The 18,796-nt window shown below is 42.0% G+C and overlaps 1 protein-coding gene across 1 annotated transcript in view; it reads right to left on the reverse strand.

Annotated features, from left to right (window-relative positions):
- ano1a (anoctamin 1, calcium activated chloride channel a) overlaps nt 1-18,796 on the reverse strand; it is a 295,780-nt gene that overhangs the window by 62,958 nt on the left and 214,026 nt on the right. Inside the window, exons 18-19 of the mRNA XM_063061696.1 lie at nt 15,334-15,408; nt 3,281-3,482 (exon numbers count right to left, since the gene is read on the reverse strand). Of these exons, the coding sequence (XP_062917766.1) occupies nt 3,281-3,482; nt 15,334-15,408 (277 nt within the window). The remainder of the gene's footprint in view (nt 1-3,280; nt 3,483-15,333; nt 15,409-18,796) is intronic.

Raw genomic sequence — 18,796 nt, forward strand, 5'->3', positions numbered from 1 at the left:
CGAATACCTAAAGACCTAGACAGAGTTGATATGGAGAGAATATTTCCAATTGTGGTGGAGTCTAGGACTAAAGAGCACAGCCTCTTTAAGAAGGACGTCCCTTTAGGACAGATATAAGGAGTAATTTCTTAAGCCAGAGGTGGTGAATCTGTAGAATTCATTGTCACAGGTAGCTGCGGAGGGCAAGCCATTATGTATATTTAAAGTGGGGGTTGATAGGTTCTGATTAGCAAGGGTATCAAAGATTATGGGGAGAAGGAAGGAGAATGGGTGAGAGAGACAAGCTGTATTGTGGTCAGCTGCAGATTTCTGTGGCATTTATGGACTCAGGACTAGACTTTATTTTGTGTGGCTGAATTTTACTGATATCTCACATGTGCTTGCTATCTTGTATGTGCAATATGTGCTTTGTGCTGTGTGTGACTGTTACTTTGGCCCCGGAGTAACACTATCCCATTTGTCTGTATTCATGGGTATTCAAGTATGACTGAATGACAATTAAACTTGAATTGAATTGAAATGAAATCAGCTGTGATGGAATGGTGGAGCAGACTTGATGGGCCAAATGGCCTAATTCTGCTCCTCTGTGTTATTGTCTTAGAATAAACCTGATTCTGATAGTCTGTCTGAATAGCCTCATGCAGCTTGGTGTCAAATTATCAAATGTCTTTGTTATTAGAAGGTATCTAGGTATTTCACTATATTTAATAATGCTATATCAATGGACATTGTGCAATTTTATGTAAGGAGCAGCTATGGGAATTGGTATCCCATTCTGGACATCAACTGCAAATAGTCTCCTGCCATTAGGAAACGTATGCCAATTCATAGAAGCAGAGAGTACATGTCCTACTTCAAAGTAGCAATGGTATTTAAAAAAAAATTGAAAACAATTTTTTCCTGACCTGGTGCCAAACATTTACAAGAACCAGCAACTGGAAAACTTTTCTTATCAAAGAATACCTGGACTTTGCACACAGGGATATACTTAGCAGCAGGAAGATCATGAGCAGGAAAGCCAGGTACCTGCAGCAGGGCAGTGCCTAGAACAGATGTCTTCAGAGGAAAGGTCAGAGCAGGGGTTCCCATTCTGGGGTCCATGGAGCCCTTGCTCAACACTATTGGTCCATAACATAAAAAAAGTTGGCAATCCCTGGGCTAGAGTGTCAGAATCAGATTAATTATCACCGACAAATACGGTGAAAGTTGTTGTTTTGCAGGTTAGTGGTGCACTACAATGTGTAATAAAAATACTATAAATTAAAGAAAGAAATATTCTGAATACATAAAAATTAAAAGAACTAAGCAGTGTAAAAAGAGAGCAAAAATAGCGAGGTAGTGTTCATGGGTTCATTGTCTGTTCTGAAGTCTGTTGGTGGAGGGGCGGAAGCTGTTCCTGAAACGTTGAGTCTCTCTCTTCAAGCTCCCGTACCTCATCAGTGATCACACACACACACACGTAGGTACATTTGTGTGTGTTTATATGTACCCAAAAAGCAGAAAGTTTTAAAAATATCAAATCATTGCAGGTTTAATTAGGGACAATTTTGAAATGACATTTTAGTACATTCAATGTAAACATTAAAGTGATGGGTACATTAAAATAACTTATTCAATAACAAGTCATTTATATCAAAAGGATTGTTTGGAAATGAGGGAATGGGAAAGGAAATAGACTATGATCTCTGCGCTCCTGCCGTTTTTTTGGCAACTGGGTAATTTCAGCAAGTACTGACATAAAGTAACACTGTTGATTGCCTCCTTCAACTTGTAAGCACACAGATACCTTTATAACCATGACTCCCACAGCTTCCCAACAGCCTAATGGGGGTGGGGGGGCAGGGGACTGTGGGAAGAGGAATTGCAATTGCACCGTGATCTTTGGGAATATCGGTGGGTCACTGTTCATGCAGTGCACATTGCTAATAATAATGACATTTTCAACAGCTACAAAATGGTCCAAAGAAAGCAAGCAAAGATTTAATTTGAGATATGCAGTAAACCATGGTACAACATTCCTGAGATCACTAAGCTCTGTGCTGAGGAACTGGGGAGGAGCAGCAGAATTTGATGGTGATTTATCTCAAAGTTCAAAAGTTCAAAATAAATTTATTATCGACATTTCTTGCAGGCGTTCACAGTAGAATAAACGAGAAACTACGTACACAGAGTGACAAGCAACCAATGTGCTAAAGAAGACAAACAGTGCAAATAAATAAATAAATAAAACTGAGATCATGAGTTGGAGAGTCCTTGAAAGTGAGTCATGGTTTGTGGAATCAGTTCAAAATTGTGGTGAGTGAGATTGTCCACGATAGTGATGGTTGAAAGGTAATAATTGTTCCTGAGCCTGGTGGTGTGGGACCTGAGGCTCTTGTTCCTCCCTCCTGATGGCAGCAGTGAAAAGAGCGCATGGCCTGGACAGTGGGGGTACTCGCAGATGGGCGCTGCTTTCCTGTGGCAGTGCTCCTAGCAGATGTGCTCAATGGTGGGAAGGTTTTTTCCCTTCTGATGGACAGGGCTGTATCCACTAGTTTCGGGAGGGAAAATTAAAATCTGAACTACCTGAGATGAAAGCAAGCACCATCTTTGTCTATTCATCTGAAACGGGTGATTCTGGACTTCATGGGGAAATATAACTCAGAAAAGGGAGTTGAATGGCACTTCAAACATATATAGCTCCAGTCAGTCTTGAAATTTCTCGCCATGTTGATAAACAAATATCCAAAAAAGTTTAGGAATCAGTATTGTGGTATTAGAAAACACTTTTTTTTTTAAAAAAAAAGAGATACTTTTTATAACATTTGTACTTTTTAACCAACTCAAGTATTTAGTATGTGGTGGTTCATCCCCACTCACTGGCAGAAAGTGATGTAGAAGTTAAACTAACGTTTTATCACCTTTCTCATTTTTCATTGGCTAAGTATTAGAACATTACCCATATGACGTAACTGTTTTAATTATCTAGCCTATTAACTAGTTTATTTCTACCTAAGGGTTTTCCTCATCTTATCTATAAAAGAGATGGATTTTATAGAGGCGCCATCTTTATTCTTTTACTTCTTTATCTGTTGTTTTCATTTTTACCTCTCTGCATTGTTTCTCAGCTATTTATTTCGTTTGCTTAATATTTGTATGTTTGTTTGTATTATAAAGTAAACAATAGTTGAAATTAAGACTGCTCATCATTCCTAACTCCTGAAAGAACCCCAAGGATCAGAAAAATAAACAGAGATCCAACAGTGGCTAAAGTTTACCTTGGAAAAAATTGTATACTTACCAATTTTTGTCAGCCATCGAGCAACAGCACCATAGACTTCATCCAAAATAAGAATGACCACCAGATTTATGATGACTGCAGTAGCCGTGACAATGACTCGGACATTAGCTTTGGCATATTGATCAGGGCTCACGGCCATAGCCGCTGCCGTGGAGATTCGATACAGGATCACTCCAAAGACGATTGCAAATGTCAGGCCGATCTAGAGAAAGCAGAGAGCTTTGGTTAAAAATCCAAGATCTCTAATATCTTTGGAAACCTATCACTGGCAAACTGGAGTTGTTGACATGGATACGTTGCAATACCTACCAAGAGATGGCGGGTTTCTGAATGCACCAATATGCTACTCACTAAGTATACCCTCAGCAGATACTTTATTAGGTATATCTGCACACCTGCTTGTTAATGCAAATATCTAATCAGTCAATCATGTGGCAACAACTTAATGCATGAAAGCATGTGGACATGGTCAAGAGGTTCTGTTCTTTTTCAGGCCAAACATCAGAATAGGGAAGATAGGTGAAAAATTTGACTATGACTGTGGAATGATTGTGATTTGAGTACCTCAGAAACTGCTGATCTCCTGGGATTTTCACACAACAGCGTGGCACACTAACGTAGAAGTTAGCACACTGCTTTACAGTAGCAGCGACCCGAGTTCAATTCCTGTTGCTGCCTGTAAGGAGTTTGTATGTTCTCCGTGACCATGTGGGTTTCCTCCGGGTGCTCCAGTTCCCTCCCATAGTCCAAAGACGTACTGGTTGGTGGGTTAATTGGTTGTTATAAATTGTCCCATGATTAGGCAAGGATTAAATAAGGGGATTGGCTGGGTGGTGTCACTCAAAGGGCCTATTCTGTGCTGTATCTCAATAAATAAATAAACAAACAAATTCTCTGGAATTTACAGTGAGCAGCAGTTTTGTGGGCAAAAAAGCCTTGTTAATGAGAGAGGCCAAAGAAGAATAGCCAGATTGGTTCAAGCTGACAAGAAAAGAACAATAACTCAAATAACCATATGTTACAACAGTAGTGTAGAGAAGAGCATCCTTGAATGTGCATGTCAAATCTTGACATGGATGGGCTACTGCAGCAGAAGACCACAAACATACACTCAGCGGCCACTTTATTAGGTACATGAGGTACCTAACTAAGTACCCAGTCTTCTAACAATCTAACAGTCTGAATTGAATAATATATAACTGAAAATTAAATCTTAGCTATTTGAATATTGAAAGTTTAACCATTTCTCTGTTCACAGATGCTGTCAAACTTTCTGTGCGCCTTCAGCACTGGTTTTATTCACAAAAATTTTTAAAGAGATGAATGCAACTATATTGGATGTTGCAAGTCTATCAATTAACTTAGAAGGAAAACTGGCACCTAGTGTTAATCCATGTTAAGACCATAAGATATAGGAGCAGAGTGTGGCGTGTGGCTAAGTGGTTAAGGTGTTCATCTAGTTATCTGAAGGTCGCTTGTTCGAGCCTTGGCTGAGGCTGTGTGTGTGTCCTTTAGCAAGGCACTTAGCCACTCATTGCTCTGCAACAACACTGGTGCCAACATCAGTGGCGTGGAGAGGGGAGACACGCAGCATGGGCAACTGCCGGTCTTCCATACAACCTTGCCCAGGCTTACGCCCTGGAAACCTTCCAAGGCGCAAATCCATGGTCTCACGAGACTAACGGAGGCCTACAATAGGAGCAGAATTAGGCCATTGAGTCTGCTCTATCATGGCTGATCCAAATTTCCTCTCAGCCCCAATCTCTTGCCTTCTCCCTGTATCCCTTCATGCCCTGACCAATCACAAATCTATCAAACTTTGCCTTAAATAAACATAAAGACTTGGCCTCCACAACTGCCTGTGGCAAAGAATTCCACAACATCACTTCTTGCAATATTGCAGGTCACAAGTTCAGTGCTTAAGTTAACTCATCATGGCTCAATGAGCAAACCACGTGCTGCAAATACATATTCTGCCTTCTGACAAACCTGCAAGAATGGGACTTTGAGATGAGCAACTTGCCTGGATCACTGGCCTTGCTCAATGAAGTTGGTTAAATTTGTCAGTGACATGGTAGACCATTTTACAGAGTACCAGTTAGATAAAGATAAAATTAGCTTTATTTGTCACATGCACATCAAAACCTACAGTAAAATTTGTTGTTTGTTATTAATGATCTACAAAATCCAAGGATGAGCTGGGGTAGCCTACAAGTGTTGCCATGCTTCCAATTACATATTTCTGTCAGCATTACTAAAGTGAACTGAAAAGACCACTGCTGTTTATGAAAGCTCTCTACAAGTCTGTTAAGATACAAAATTAAAACCCAATCCAAATCAACCTTAGGACATTTCTTTTTATATATCTGATTTCTGGTTGTGTCATGCGTGGCACAGAAACACCAATGCCATTGAACGGACAAGCCTACAAAAGGTAGTGGGTGCAGCCCAGTCCATCACAGGTAAAGCCCTCCCCACTGCTGAGCACATCTACAAGGAGTTCTATCAGAGGAAAGTAGCATCCATCATCAAGGATCTCCACCTCTTCTCAATGCTGCCATCAGAATGGAGATACAGGAGCCTTAGGTCCCTTACCACCAGGTTCAGGAACAATTATTACGCCTCAACCATCAGACTCCTGAACCAGAGTAGATAACTTCACTCACCCCAAAACGGAACTGATTTCACAAGCTATGGCTTACTTTCACTGACTCTACAACTCAAGTTTTCAGTATAATTTATTTATTTTTTAATTTTGTTTTATTTACAAATCTGTTGTTTTTTGCACATTGATTGCTTGACCGTTTTTGTTTGCATGCAGTTTTTCATTGATTCTATTGTATTTCTTTGTCCTACTGTGAATGCCTGCAAGTAAATAGATTTCAGGATTGTATGAGATGACATATACTGTATGTACTTTGATAATAAATTAACTTTGAATTCTTGAGCAAAACACACAACATACTGGAGGAACTCAACAGGTCAGGCTGTTTCTACGGAAATAAATAAATAAATAGTCGATGTTTCAGGCCTGGACACTTCATCAGGGCTAGAAAGGAAGGGGAAAATGCCAGAATAAAAAGGTGGGGGAGGGCAAAGAGGAAAGCTAGATGGTGGGAAAGGTAAAGGGCTGGGAAGAAGGAATCTGATAGGAGAGGAGAGTGGACATTAGGAGAAGGGGAAGGAGGGGACCCACAGGGAGGTGATAGGCAGTGGCAACAGTACAGCATAGAAGAAGAGGGGATGGGGAGGGAATTTTTTTCTAAACCAGAAGGAGAAACTGATATTCATGCCATCAGGTTGGAGGATACCCGGATGGAATACAAGGTCTTGCTTCTTCAACCTGAGAGTGGCCTCATTGTGGCACAAGAGGAGACCATGGACTGACATGTCGGAATGGGAATAGGAGTTGGAATTAAAATGTTTGGACACTGGGAAGTTCTTTTGGTGAACTGATGGAGGTACTCTACAAAGCGATGGGTCTTACCAATGTGAAGGAGGCTGCATTGGGAGCACCAGACACAATAATTGACCCCAGCAGATTCACAGGTGAAGTGTTGCCCCACCTGGAAGGACTGTTTGGAGTTCTGAGTGGAGCTGAGGGACGAGGGAAATGGGCAGGTGTAGTACTTAGGCCACTTTCAGGGATAAGTGCCAGGAGGGAGATTGTTGGGGAAGGACAAATGGACAAGGGAATCATGGAGGGAGCAATCCCTGTGGAAAGCAGAGAGTGGGTGGGGGAAGGAGTAAAGATATCTTGGTGGTAGGATCCCTTTGAAGATGGCCGAAATTGCAGAGGATGATGTGCTGGATGCGAAGGCTCATGGGGTAGTAGGCGAGGACAAGAGGAACTCTATCACTGTTAAGGCGGCGGGAAGATGGGGTGAGTGTGGATGTTTGAGAAACGGTGGAGATGCGGGTGAGGGCAGCATCAGTAGTGGAGGAAGAGTAAGCTGGTTCCTTGAAGGAGGACGACATTTCTGATGTCCTGGAAAGGAAAGTCACATCCTGGGAACAGATGTAGTGGAGATGAAGGAACTGAGAAAAGGAAATAGCATTTTACAGAAAACAGGGTGTGAATAGTTATAGCCAAGACAACTATGGGAATTGGTTGGTTTATGAAAGATGTCGGTCGATAGTTTCTCTCCAGAAATGGAGACAAGGAGATCGAGGAAGGGGCAGGGGGTGTCAGAAATGGACCAAGTGAATGCAAGGGCAGGGTAGAAGTTGGAGGCAAGTTTGATGAAATCGACGAGCTCAGCATGGGTGCACTAGCATCATCAATGCAGTCGCCAATGTAGCAGAGGAAGAGTTGGGGAGCATTACCGGGGAAGGATCGGAACATGGATGTTCTACATAACTAACGAAGGGGCAGGCATAGCTGGGGCCCATATGGATACCCATGACTATCCCTCAAGTCTGGAGAAAGTGGGAGAAGCCAAAGGAACAATTGTTGATGATGAGGATCAGTTCTACCAGATGGAGGAGGGTGGTGGTGGAGGAGAGCTGGTTGCTTCTTTTATTGAGAGAGATTGGTGCCAATGACAGGGAACAGAAGTGTATAGTGCCTGGACATCCATGGCGAAAATAAGGTGGTCAGGGCCAGGGAGTTGAAAGCTAGTGAGGAGACTGAGAGCATGAGAAGTGTTGCAGATATAGGTGGGAAGGGATTGAACCAAGAAACATAAAATGGAGTTGAGGTATGATGGTATGAGTTCAGTGGGTCAGGAACAAGCAGAGACAATAGGCCCAACTAGACCATAATATTTGTGGATCTTGGGTAGGTGATGAAAAAGTGAGGAATGTGGGATAAGGAAACTATGAGTCTGGTCACAGTGGATGGGAGTTCTCCAGACTTAATGAGGTCAGTGACACAGTCAGAGACAATTTTCCGGTTGTCCAGAGTGGGTTCCACTTCGAGAGTAGGTGTGAGGAGGTGTCTGAGAATTGCTGCTTGGCTTCAGCAAGGTAGAACTCTTGAAATTTGTGAAGATATGATAATGCCATGACTCATCTATTTCCTTTGAAAACATTTGAATACAAATATTAGGATCTGGTGAAGATAGGTTGTGTGGAAAGAGGATAGGTGGCATTAATTAGAAATAGGACCGGGAGATACCATGAGGTGATTCCATCACCACTTTTACATTATTTAAAAAATGTTGTAGGGTTCTCAATTTGCTATGAGGTCATAGATGCCAGTGGTAGGACCAGCATTTACTGCCTTTTCGTGATCTCCAAATCAGGGCAGAACCAGCCTCAGTAGGTGCAGTGGGCAAGGATGGGACAGTTCCTCCCCTGAAACAGGCAGGCCCTTGCCAGGTCTGTTAGCTACTATTACTGACACATGAACACGCGAGTTAACTCTCCAGTAACCATGGTGGGATTTGAACTCATGTACCTGGATCAATGAGTGAGAGTCCAGCAACTGAAACATCACACAACTGCGTCAGAGTTTTCCAAAATCCTGCTTTGGGAATTCTGCCAAACATTTCCAATCCTGGAAGGGTCGTTGCCCGAAACATTGACTGTCTACTCTTTTCCACAGATGCTGCCTGGCCTGCTGAGTCCCTCCACCATTCTGTGTTTGTTGCTCTGGATTTCCTGCATCTGCAGAATCTCTTGCATTTATGGAATACGACAGCATACTTTTATTAGATCCTGGCGTCTTACTTCATTCCCCCCCTCCCCTACCCACCTGGCTTCAGCCATCACCTTCTAACTTGTCCTCTTTCCCCTCCCCCATCACCACCTTCTTATTCTGGCATCTTCCCCCTTCCTTTCCAGTCCTGATGAAGAGACTTGGCCTGAAACGTTGACTTTAGATTCCTTTCCATAGTTGCTGTGTGTTGCTTTGGATTTCTAGCATCCGCAGATTTTCTCATGTTTGTGCAGGACAGGATGTTAGAAATGAAGTGATCAAGCCACTTCATCAGGACTAACGCACAGTGCTCAGATATCGTTTAAGTGGGCATTTCAATATTCCCTTCATTAGCAAGAAGAGTGAATAAAGACACAATCTGCAGATTTTCTCATGTTTAAACTTTTCTAACACCAGTTTGTAATTTTATTTCATTAACTTACAATGCTTCTAGTTATATTGGTGTGACATCCTTACTTCAAAGGCCTTTATAATTTAATTCAGATTGTGAGATTTGCCAACCTTTATTCCAGCTTGTACTTTTACACGAGTTAGGGTGAGTGCTTAATATTTCATATGTAGTACGGTAACTGTGGCTGAACATCATACTTCAAAGACATTTGATTAAAAATTAACAATGTCACAGCAAGACAATACACTCAATGGCTGCCTCTGCCCACCCTCCATGTTCTAACCACAGTCCCTTTATTGTGCATACCGAGTAGATAAGAAGGAATTGTTTCCTCAGACAAGACCACGTGGCATAACGGTTAGCACACTGCTATTACAGCTCGGGACGTCGGAGTTCAGAGTTCAATTCTGTCATCCTCTGTAAGGAGTCTCTGTACGTCCTCCCTGTGGAATGTGTGGGCTTTTTCCGGGCGCTCCGGATTCCTCCCACAATCCAAAAATGTACTGGTTAGTGGGTTAATTGGTCATTCTAAATTGTCCTGCGATTGGGTTAGGGTTAAATTGGGATTGTCAGGAGTTGATGGGCAGTTTACTAGAAGTTCAAGAGTGTCAAGGGGTGGAAGTGTGTGAGATTGTCATTACTAGGGAGAAGGTTCATGGGAAGCTGAAAGGTCTGAAGGTAAATAAATCACTTGGACCAGATGGTCTACACACCAGGGCTCTAAAAGAGGTGGCTAAAGAGATTTTGGAGGCATTAGAAATGATCTTTCAATAATCAATTGATTCTGGCATGGTTCTGGAGGAATGGAAAATCGCAAATGTCACTCCACTCTTCAAGAAGGGAGAGAGACAGAAGAAAGGAAATTATAGGCCAGTTTGTCTGACCTCAGTGGTTGGGAAGATATTGAAATCGATTGTAAGGATGTGGTTTTGGGGTAGTTGGAGGTACATGATAAAATTGGCTGTGGTCAGCATGGTTTCCTTAAGAGAAAATCTTTCCTGACAAATGTGTTGAAATCCTTTGAAGAAATAACAAGCAGGATAGTCAAAGGAGAATTGGCAGATGCTGTGTACTTGGACTTTTAGAAGGCCTTTGACAACATGCCACACTTAAGGCTGCTTAACAAGTTAAGAGCCCATGGTATTACAGGAAAGTTACTAGCATAGAAAGAGCATTAGCTGATTGGCAGGAGGCAAAGACAGGGAATCAAGGGAGACTTTTCTAGTTGGCTGCCGGTGGCTGGTGGTGTTCCATAGCGGGCTATGCTGGGACCTCTTCTTTTTACATTATATGTCAACGATTTGGATAATGGAATTGATGGCTTTCTGGCTAGGTTTGTGGACAATACGAAGATAGGTGGAGGGGCAGGTAATTCTGAGGAAGTAGAGGGGCTACAGAAGGACTTAGACAGATTAGGAAATGGACAAAGAAGTGGCAGTTGGAATACAGCGTTGGGAAGTGTATAGCCATGCATTTTGGTAGAAGAAGAGAATGGTTGACTATTTACTAAATGGAGATCAAGTACCAAAAAAAAAGGTGCAAAGGGACTTGGGAGTCCTTGTTGCAGGATTCCAGAAGATTAATTTGTAGGTTGAGTCTGTGTTGAGGAAGGCAAATGCAATGTTAGCATTCATTTCAGGAGGACTAGTATAAAAAAGCAACGATGTAATGTTGAAACTTTATAATGCTCTAGTGAGGCCTCATTTGGAGCATTGTGAACGGGCTTGGCCCCCTTATCTTAGAAAGAATGTGCTGAGACTGGAGAGGGTTTAAAGGAGATTCATGAAAATGATTCCAGGATTGAATAGCTTGTCATATGAAGAGTGTTTGATGGCTCTGGGCCTGTATTCACTGGAATTCAGAAGAATGAGGGGTGATTTCATTGAAACCTATTGATGAAAGGCCTTGATAGAGTGGATGTGGAGAGGATGTTTCCTATGGTGAGAGTATCTAAGACCAGAGGACTCAGCCTCAGAATAGAGGAGCGTCCTTTTAGAGGAAGAATTTCTTTAGCTAGAGAGTGGTGAATCTGTGGAATTCTTTGCCACAGGCTGCTATGGAGGCCAAGTCTTTATGTATATTTAACGCAGAGGTTGATCGATTCTTGATTAGTCAGGGCGTGAAGGGATACAGGGAGAAGGCAGGAGATTGGGGCTTAGAGATGAAATGGGATCAGCCATGATGAAATGGTGGAGCAGAGTTGATGGGCCAAATGTCTAAATTCTGCGAAATGTCTAACACCTTATGATCAGATGGTGGAGAGCCATTTGTTGGAACCACTGATGTTCTTCTGGTGAAGGACTAGGATTTAGATCCAGTAACAATCAAGGAAAATACCATTTAGAAATGATAGCACTGACAGTAGTGACATTCCCACATATCTGAATCCTTTGCCTCTTATGCTGAAGAGGACACAAGTTTGAGGAATTGATATTGGACCACTGGAAAATGACACTGGAGAGGTACAGTAGTAATGGGGGATAAAGATATGGCAGATGAATTTAATAAGTATTTTGTGTCAGTCTTCACTGTGGAAGGCACTAGTAGTATGCCAGAAATTGAAGAGTGTTGGGGGGAAAAAGTGGGTGTAGTTGCTAATACTAAGGAGAAGGTGTTTGGGAAGGAGAAGGGTCTGAATGTAGGTAAGTCATCTGGACTCTTAGTTTCTTTTATTTATTATTATTTTTCTCTTGTATTTGTACATTGGTTGTTTATCCATCCTGTTGGGTGTGGTCTTCATTTATGTTTCTATTATATTTTGTGGATTTACTACCTATGCCCACCAGAAAAATAAACCTCAGGGATGTTTATGGTAACATTTATGTACTTCTAAAATTTACTTTGAACTTGAACCAGCCTTCGGACCAGAGAGTGTGCACCCCAAGGTTCTGAAAGAGGTAGCGAAATAAATTGTGGAGACATTAGTAATGATCTTTTAAGGTATCACTAGATTCTGGAATGTTTCTAGAGGTCTGGAAAATTGCAAATGTCACTCTACTCTTTAAGAAAGGAAGCAAGCTGAAGAAAGGAAATTATAAACCTGCTAGCCTGACTTCAGTGGTTAGGAAGTTTTTGGATGAGGTTTTGGGATACCTCGAGGCACTTCATAAAGTAGGCCAAAGCCAGCATGGTTTCCTTAAGGGGAAATCTTGCCTGACACATCTGTCAGAATTCTGAGAGAAAATAAAAAAATAGACAAAGGATAGTCAATGGATGTTGTCTACTGGGATTTTCAGAAGGCTTTTGGCCAAGGTGCTGCAGATAAGGCTGCTTAAAAAGGTAAGAGCCCATGGAATTACAAGAAACATAGAAACATAGAAAATAGGTGCAGGAGTAGGCCATTCGGCCCTTCGAGCCTGCACCGCCATTTATTATGATCATGGCTGATCATCCAACTCAGAACCCAGCCTTCCCTCCATACCCCCTGACCCCTGTAGCCACAAGGGCCATATCTAACTTCCTTTTAAACATAGCTAATGAACTGGCCTCAACAGTTTGCTGTGGCAGAGAATTCCACAGATTCACCACTCTCTGTGTGAAGAAGTTTTTCCTAATCTCGGTCCTAAAAGGCTTCCCCTCTATCCTCAAACTGTGACCCCTCGTTCTGGACCTCCCCAACATCGGGAACAATCTTCCCGCATCTAGCCTGTCCAATCCCTTTAGGATCTTATACGTTTCAATCAGATCCCCCCTCAATCTTCTAAATTCCAACGAGTACAAGCCCAGTTCATCCAGTCTTTCTTCATATGAAAGACCTGCCATCCCAGGAATCAATCTGGTGAACCTTCTTTGTACTCCCTCTATGGCAAAGATGTCTTTCCTCAGATTAGGGGACCAAAACTGCACACAATACTCCAGGTGTGGTCTCACCAAGGCCTTGTACAACTGCAGTAGTACCTCCCTGCTCCTGTACTCGAATCCTCTCGCTATAAATGCCAGCATACCGTTCGCCTTTTTCACCGCCTGCTGTACCTGCATGCCCACTTTCAATGACTGGTGTATAATGACACCCAGGTCTCGTTGCACCTCCCCTTTTCCTAATCGGCCACCATTCAGATAATAATCTGTTTTCCTATTTTTGCCACCAAAGTGGATAACTTCACATTTATCCACATTAATTTGCATCTGCCATGAGTTTGCCCACTCACCCAACTTATCCAAGTCACCCTGCATCCTCTTAGCATCCTCCTCACTGCTAACACTGCCACCCAGCTTCGTGTCATCCGCAAACTTGGAGATGCTGCATTTAATTCCCTCATCCAAGTCATTAATATATATTGTAAACAACTGGGGTCCCAGCACTGAGCCTTGCGGTACCCCACTAGTCACCGCCTGCCATTCTGAAAAGGTCCCGTTTATTCCCACTCTTTGCTTCCTGTCTGCTAACCAATTCTCCACCCACACCAATACCTTACCCCCAATACTGTGTGCTTTAAGTTTGCACACTAATCTCCTGTGTGGGACCTTGAAAGATACTAGCATGCATAGAAGATTGGCTGACTGGCAGGAAGTAAAGAGTCAGAATAAAGGGGCCTTTTCTGGTGGGCTGCTGGTGACAGAATTGATGGCTTCATTGCCAATCTGGCAGATAACAAAAAGATAGGCAGAGGGGCAGGTAGTGCTGAGGAACTGAGGAGTCTGCAGAAGGACTTAGACAGATTAAGAGAATGGGCAAAGTAGAGACAGATCAATATAGTGTAGGAAAGTACATGGTCATGCACTTTGGTAGAAGGAATAAATTTATTCATTTATTTTTATCTATTTAGCGATACTATGCAGCAATCCATCGATATAACCTGAGCATAATTACTGGACGATTTACACTGACCAATTAACCTACTAACTGTTACATCTTTGGACTGTGGGAGGAAATGAACACATTCATGGGGAGGAGTACAGTCTCCTTATAGATGACGGCCCGAAGTAGATTATTTTCTGAACAGGGAGATATTCAAATATCAGAGGCGCAGGGGGACTTGGGAGTCCTCATGTAGGATTTGGTGAAGTTTAACTTGCAGGTTCAGTTGGTGGTGAGGAAGGCAAATGCAATGTTACCATTCATTTCAAGAGGGTTAGAATATAAAAGCAAGGACGTAATTTTTAGGTTTTATAAGGCAATGGTCAGACTATATTTGGAACACTGTGAGCAGTATCTAAGAAAAATCATGCTGGCATTGGAGAGAATCCAGAGGAGGTCCATGAGAATGATTCCAGGAATGAAAGGGTGAATGCATGAGGAGAGTTTGGTGACTCTGGGCCTGTACTCCTAGGGTTTAGAAGAATGGGAGGGGATTTCACTGAAACCCTTTGAATATTGAAAGGCCTAGGCAGAGCAGATTTTTCCTGTAGTGGGGGAGTCTAGAAGCAGGGTACAGCCTCAGAATAGAGGGACACCATTTTAGAAGAGAGATGAGGAGGAACTTCTTTAGTCAGAGGATACTGAATCCATGGAATTCATTGCCACAGACGGCTGCAGAGGCTAAGTCATCGTGTATATTTAAAGCAGAGGTTAATTGATCGCGCTTAGTCAGGGCATAAAGGTTTTGGGGAGAAGACAGGAAAATGGGGCTACAAGGGACAATAAATCAGTCATGATGGAATGGTGGACCAGCCTCAAAGGGCCAAGTGGCCTAAATACTCTCATGCCTTATGTTCTTATGTATGAACAGTATACAAAACAAGTTTTTTACTATATCTTGGTTCACGTGACAATATTAAATCAACTCTAATAAAGCACTTTGTAATTGGATTGGAAAGGAAGAATGAAGGATCTCAGCCTGAACCATCGACTGCACTCTTTTCCATAGATGCTGCCTGGCTTGCTGAGTTCCTCCAGAATTTTGTGTGTGCTGCTTGAAATGCAAGTCTTTTATATGTTGTCCTGATCATTCTTTAATACCTTTGACGTCAGTATTACTTTGAGAATGCATAACATTACAGAATCCCCATTAAAACCAAATTTCATCTGTAATTCCACTGAGAAGTTATCTTCACTCTTACCATGAAAAGGATGCTGACTATATTTGTCAGGTAAGCTGGGCCACGGTCCCTCCAAGTCAGTTTCTCCTTTTCAGTCTATGAACACAAGCAGAATCAGTAAAACAGTTAATCCCTCAATCTAACCTTTTAACTGTAATATGTGCTAGGAGCTTCTGCTCAAAATAAGTCCTTATCTGAAACCATGAGGTCCATCAGGTTTCACCTGGACAGAAGGTGGTTAAATAATACAGAACTGTCAGACACAAGCAATGCCTTTGCAAACCTTGTGTGTCTCAGGAACTATATATCGGACCAAAAACCAACCTACTTAAATGTCTGATCTATATCTTAGAGTACACTGTGATTAGTTCACAATGCTTGACAAACTCCTTTATTATGAGACTGCACCTCTCAACTGTAATTCAAACAACTTCCAAAGTGTTGTTAAAAAGATTATATTATATTTAGAAAACTAACTCTCTATTCGCCCAATGGGTCTTCTTTGGTTATTATGGCTGTTCAGTCTGGGCATTCTGTATTTCAGTAAGACTAAGGAAATGATTGTGGGCTTCAGGAAGGGGAAGTCAGGAGAAAGCACGACAGTCCTTAATGAGTGGCCGACAGTGGAAAGGGTGAGCAGCTTCAAGTTCTTGGGTGTCAGATCTCTGAAGATCTATCCTGGGCCCAACATATCATTACAATTACACAGAAGGCATGTCAGTGGCTTAAATTTCATTAGGAGTTGAGGAGGTTCGTTATGGCACCAAAGACTCTAGCAAATTTCTACAGGTGTACCGTGGAGAGCATTCTGGCCGATTGCCACACCATCTGGTGTGGAGGTGCCAGTGCTGCATAAGCCAGCTCCATCATGGACACTCAGCTCCCCACCATCAAGGATATATTCAATGCTGCAAGAAAGCAGCATCCATCATCAAGGAACTTTACCATCCTTCTCATTACTACCACCAGGGAGGTGGTACAGGAGCCTGACGACACAAACTGATTCTTCCCCTTTGCCAACAGATTTCTCGATGGTCCGTGAACCATGAACACTATTTTGCTCTATTTTTATACTACTTACTTTAAAAAATTCTCATTGTAAGTTAATTTACTTTATGTATTTCACTGCACTGTGGGATCAAAACAACAAATTTCATGACTTATGTCAGTGATAATAAGCCTGATTCTGATTTATATATTTTATTTTCTCTTGTTCTGGGATTTAACTTTTTTTTTTACATTATTCAACTATGATCATACACAAATGGGTCAGACAATCCAATAGTCATTGTGTTGAAGTACCAGTTACTGTAGGTGTGTCTACAAACCCTAAGCTTCATTTAAAAACTTTGTAGCACACCCAGTAATATTTGAACATTTTGTTCTTGAGTCCTCTCCGAAACAAAATCCTCATTTTCCTCACTTGGAGGCCCTCATCAGTACGTATTGGCGACAACACCTCCTCCACAATCACCATCAGCACAGGTGTACCGCAAGGCTGTGTACTTAGCCCCCTGCTCTACTCACTTTATACCCATGATTGTGTGGCTAAATACAGCTCCAATGGCATATTTAAGTTTGCTTAAGATACCACTGTTGATGGTCAAATTGGCATATAGGAGGGAGGTTGCACATCTGTTTGAATGGTGCCAAAACAGCAACCTCTCACTCAGTGTCAGCAAAACCAAACAGCGGATTATTTATTACAGGAGGAAGAAATTGGAGGTCCATGAGCCAGTCCTCATCAGGGGATCAGAGGTGGTGAGGGTCAGCAACTTTAAATTACTTGGTATTATCATATCAGAGGATCTGTTGAAAGTGCCATCACAAAGAAGACATTACAAGTTTGTGTAAATTCAGTATGTCGTCTAAAACTTTGACAAACTTCTATAGATGCACAGTGGAAGGTATATTGACTGGTTGCATCATGGCCTAGTATGGAAACACCAATGCCCAGGAATGGAAAGAGTCTATGGAAAGTGGTGGAAAGGCAAAATTGTCTATATAAAGTAGTGGATACATATATCATTATTTTAGAAGCATGTCATATAGTGTCAGCACCCACCCCCCCATGCAGTCTCTGAGCAGTTTTTGGTTTGTTTTCAAGAAACCGATACATATATAGTTCCATTGACATAGGTTTACAGACAAGCTGTATGTACAAAATGGACAGTTCATCCAATTTCTAAGCTTTTACCAAGGTCTGTATTATTGAACACATTGAAAATTCAATGAAAGAATCAAAAATTCAAACTGGACTCCCAGCAACCAGGTGCCTTGGGTCAATTGGAAACTAAAAGGGGAACAAAGCTTAATTTTCCTTTACATTAGCAGACACAAGGTGACAAGATACAATAGATATTGAGACTGGCTTTTGAAATAGTGCACACACACCACTAAAAAAAGTTAATCAACGTATAATTCTTCGCAAATATGTGGTCATCTAACATCAGTGGCCACTTTATGAGGTTCACCTGTACACCTGCTCGTTAATGCAAATATCTAATCAGCCAATCATGTGGCAGCAACTCAATGCATAAAAACATGCAGACATGGTCAAGAGGTTCAGTTGTTGTTCAGACCAAACATCAGGATGGAGAAGAAATATGATCTAAGTGACTTTAACCAAGGAATGATTGTTGCTGCCAGAAGTGGTAGTTTGAGTATCTCAGAAACTGCAAATCTCCTGAAATTTTTACGCATAGCCTCTAGAGTTTACAGGGGATGGTGCGGAAAAAAAAACAACCAGTGAGTGGCAGTTCTGTAGGCAAAAACAGCTCATTGATAAGAGAGGTGAGAGGAGAATGGCCAGACTGGTTCAAGCTGACAGGAAGTTGACAGTAAGTCAAATGATCACGCTTTGCAACAGAGGTGTGCAGAAGAACGTTTCTGAATGCACAACCAGCTGAACCTTGACGTGGATAGTCTGCAGCAGCCAAAGACCATGAACATATACTTAGTGGCCATTTTATTTAGTACAAGAGGTACCTAATAAAGTGGTCACTGAGTGTATGTGTATTCAACATAAACATGTTCAGTCAGCATTTAACACCATCATACCCTCAGAACTAATCAACAAGCTCCAAAATCTGGGTCTCTGTACCTCCCCACTCTGCAACTGGATGCTTGACTTCCTCATTGTGAAACCACAGTCAGTGTGGATCAGAAATAACATCTCCTCTCTGACAATCAATACTGGTGTACTTTAAGGATGCATGTTTAGCCCACTGCTTTACTTTCCCTCTCACTACACCTGACTCTGTGGCTGGGCACAGTTCAAAACACCATCTATAAACTTTCTGATGACACAACTATTGTTGGCAGAATTTTAAAAGGTGATGAGGAGGTGTACAGGAGTGAGCTAGATCAGCTGGTTGAGTGGTGTTGCAATAACAATCTTGTACTCAACATCAGAAAGACCAAGGGATTGATTATGGACTTCATGAACGGGAAGTTGAGGGGACACAAACCTGTTCTCAACAAA

This window comes from Mobula hypostoma, chromosome 11, assembly GCF_963921235.1.
Source record: "Mobula hypostoma chromosome 11, sMobHyp1.1, whole genome shotgun sequence".
NCBI lineage: Eukaryota > Metazoa > Chordata > Chondrichthyes > Myliobatiformes > Myliobatidae > Mobula > Mobula hypostoma.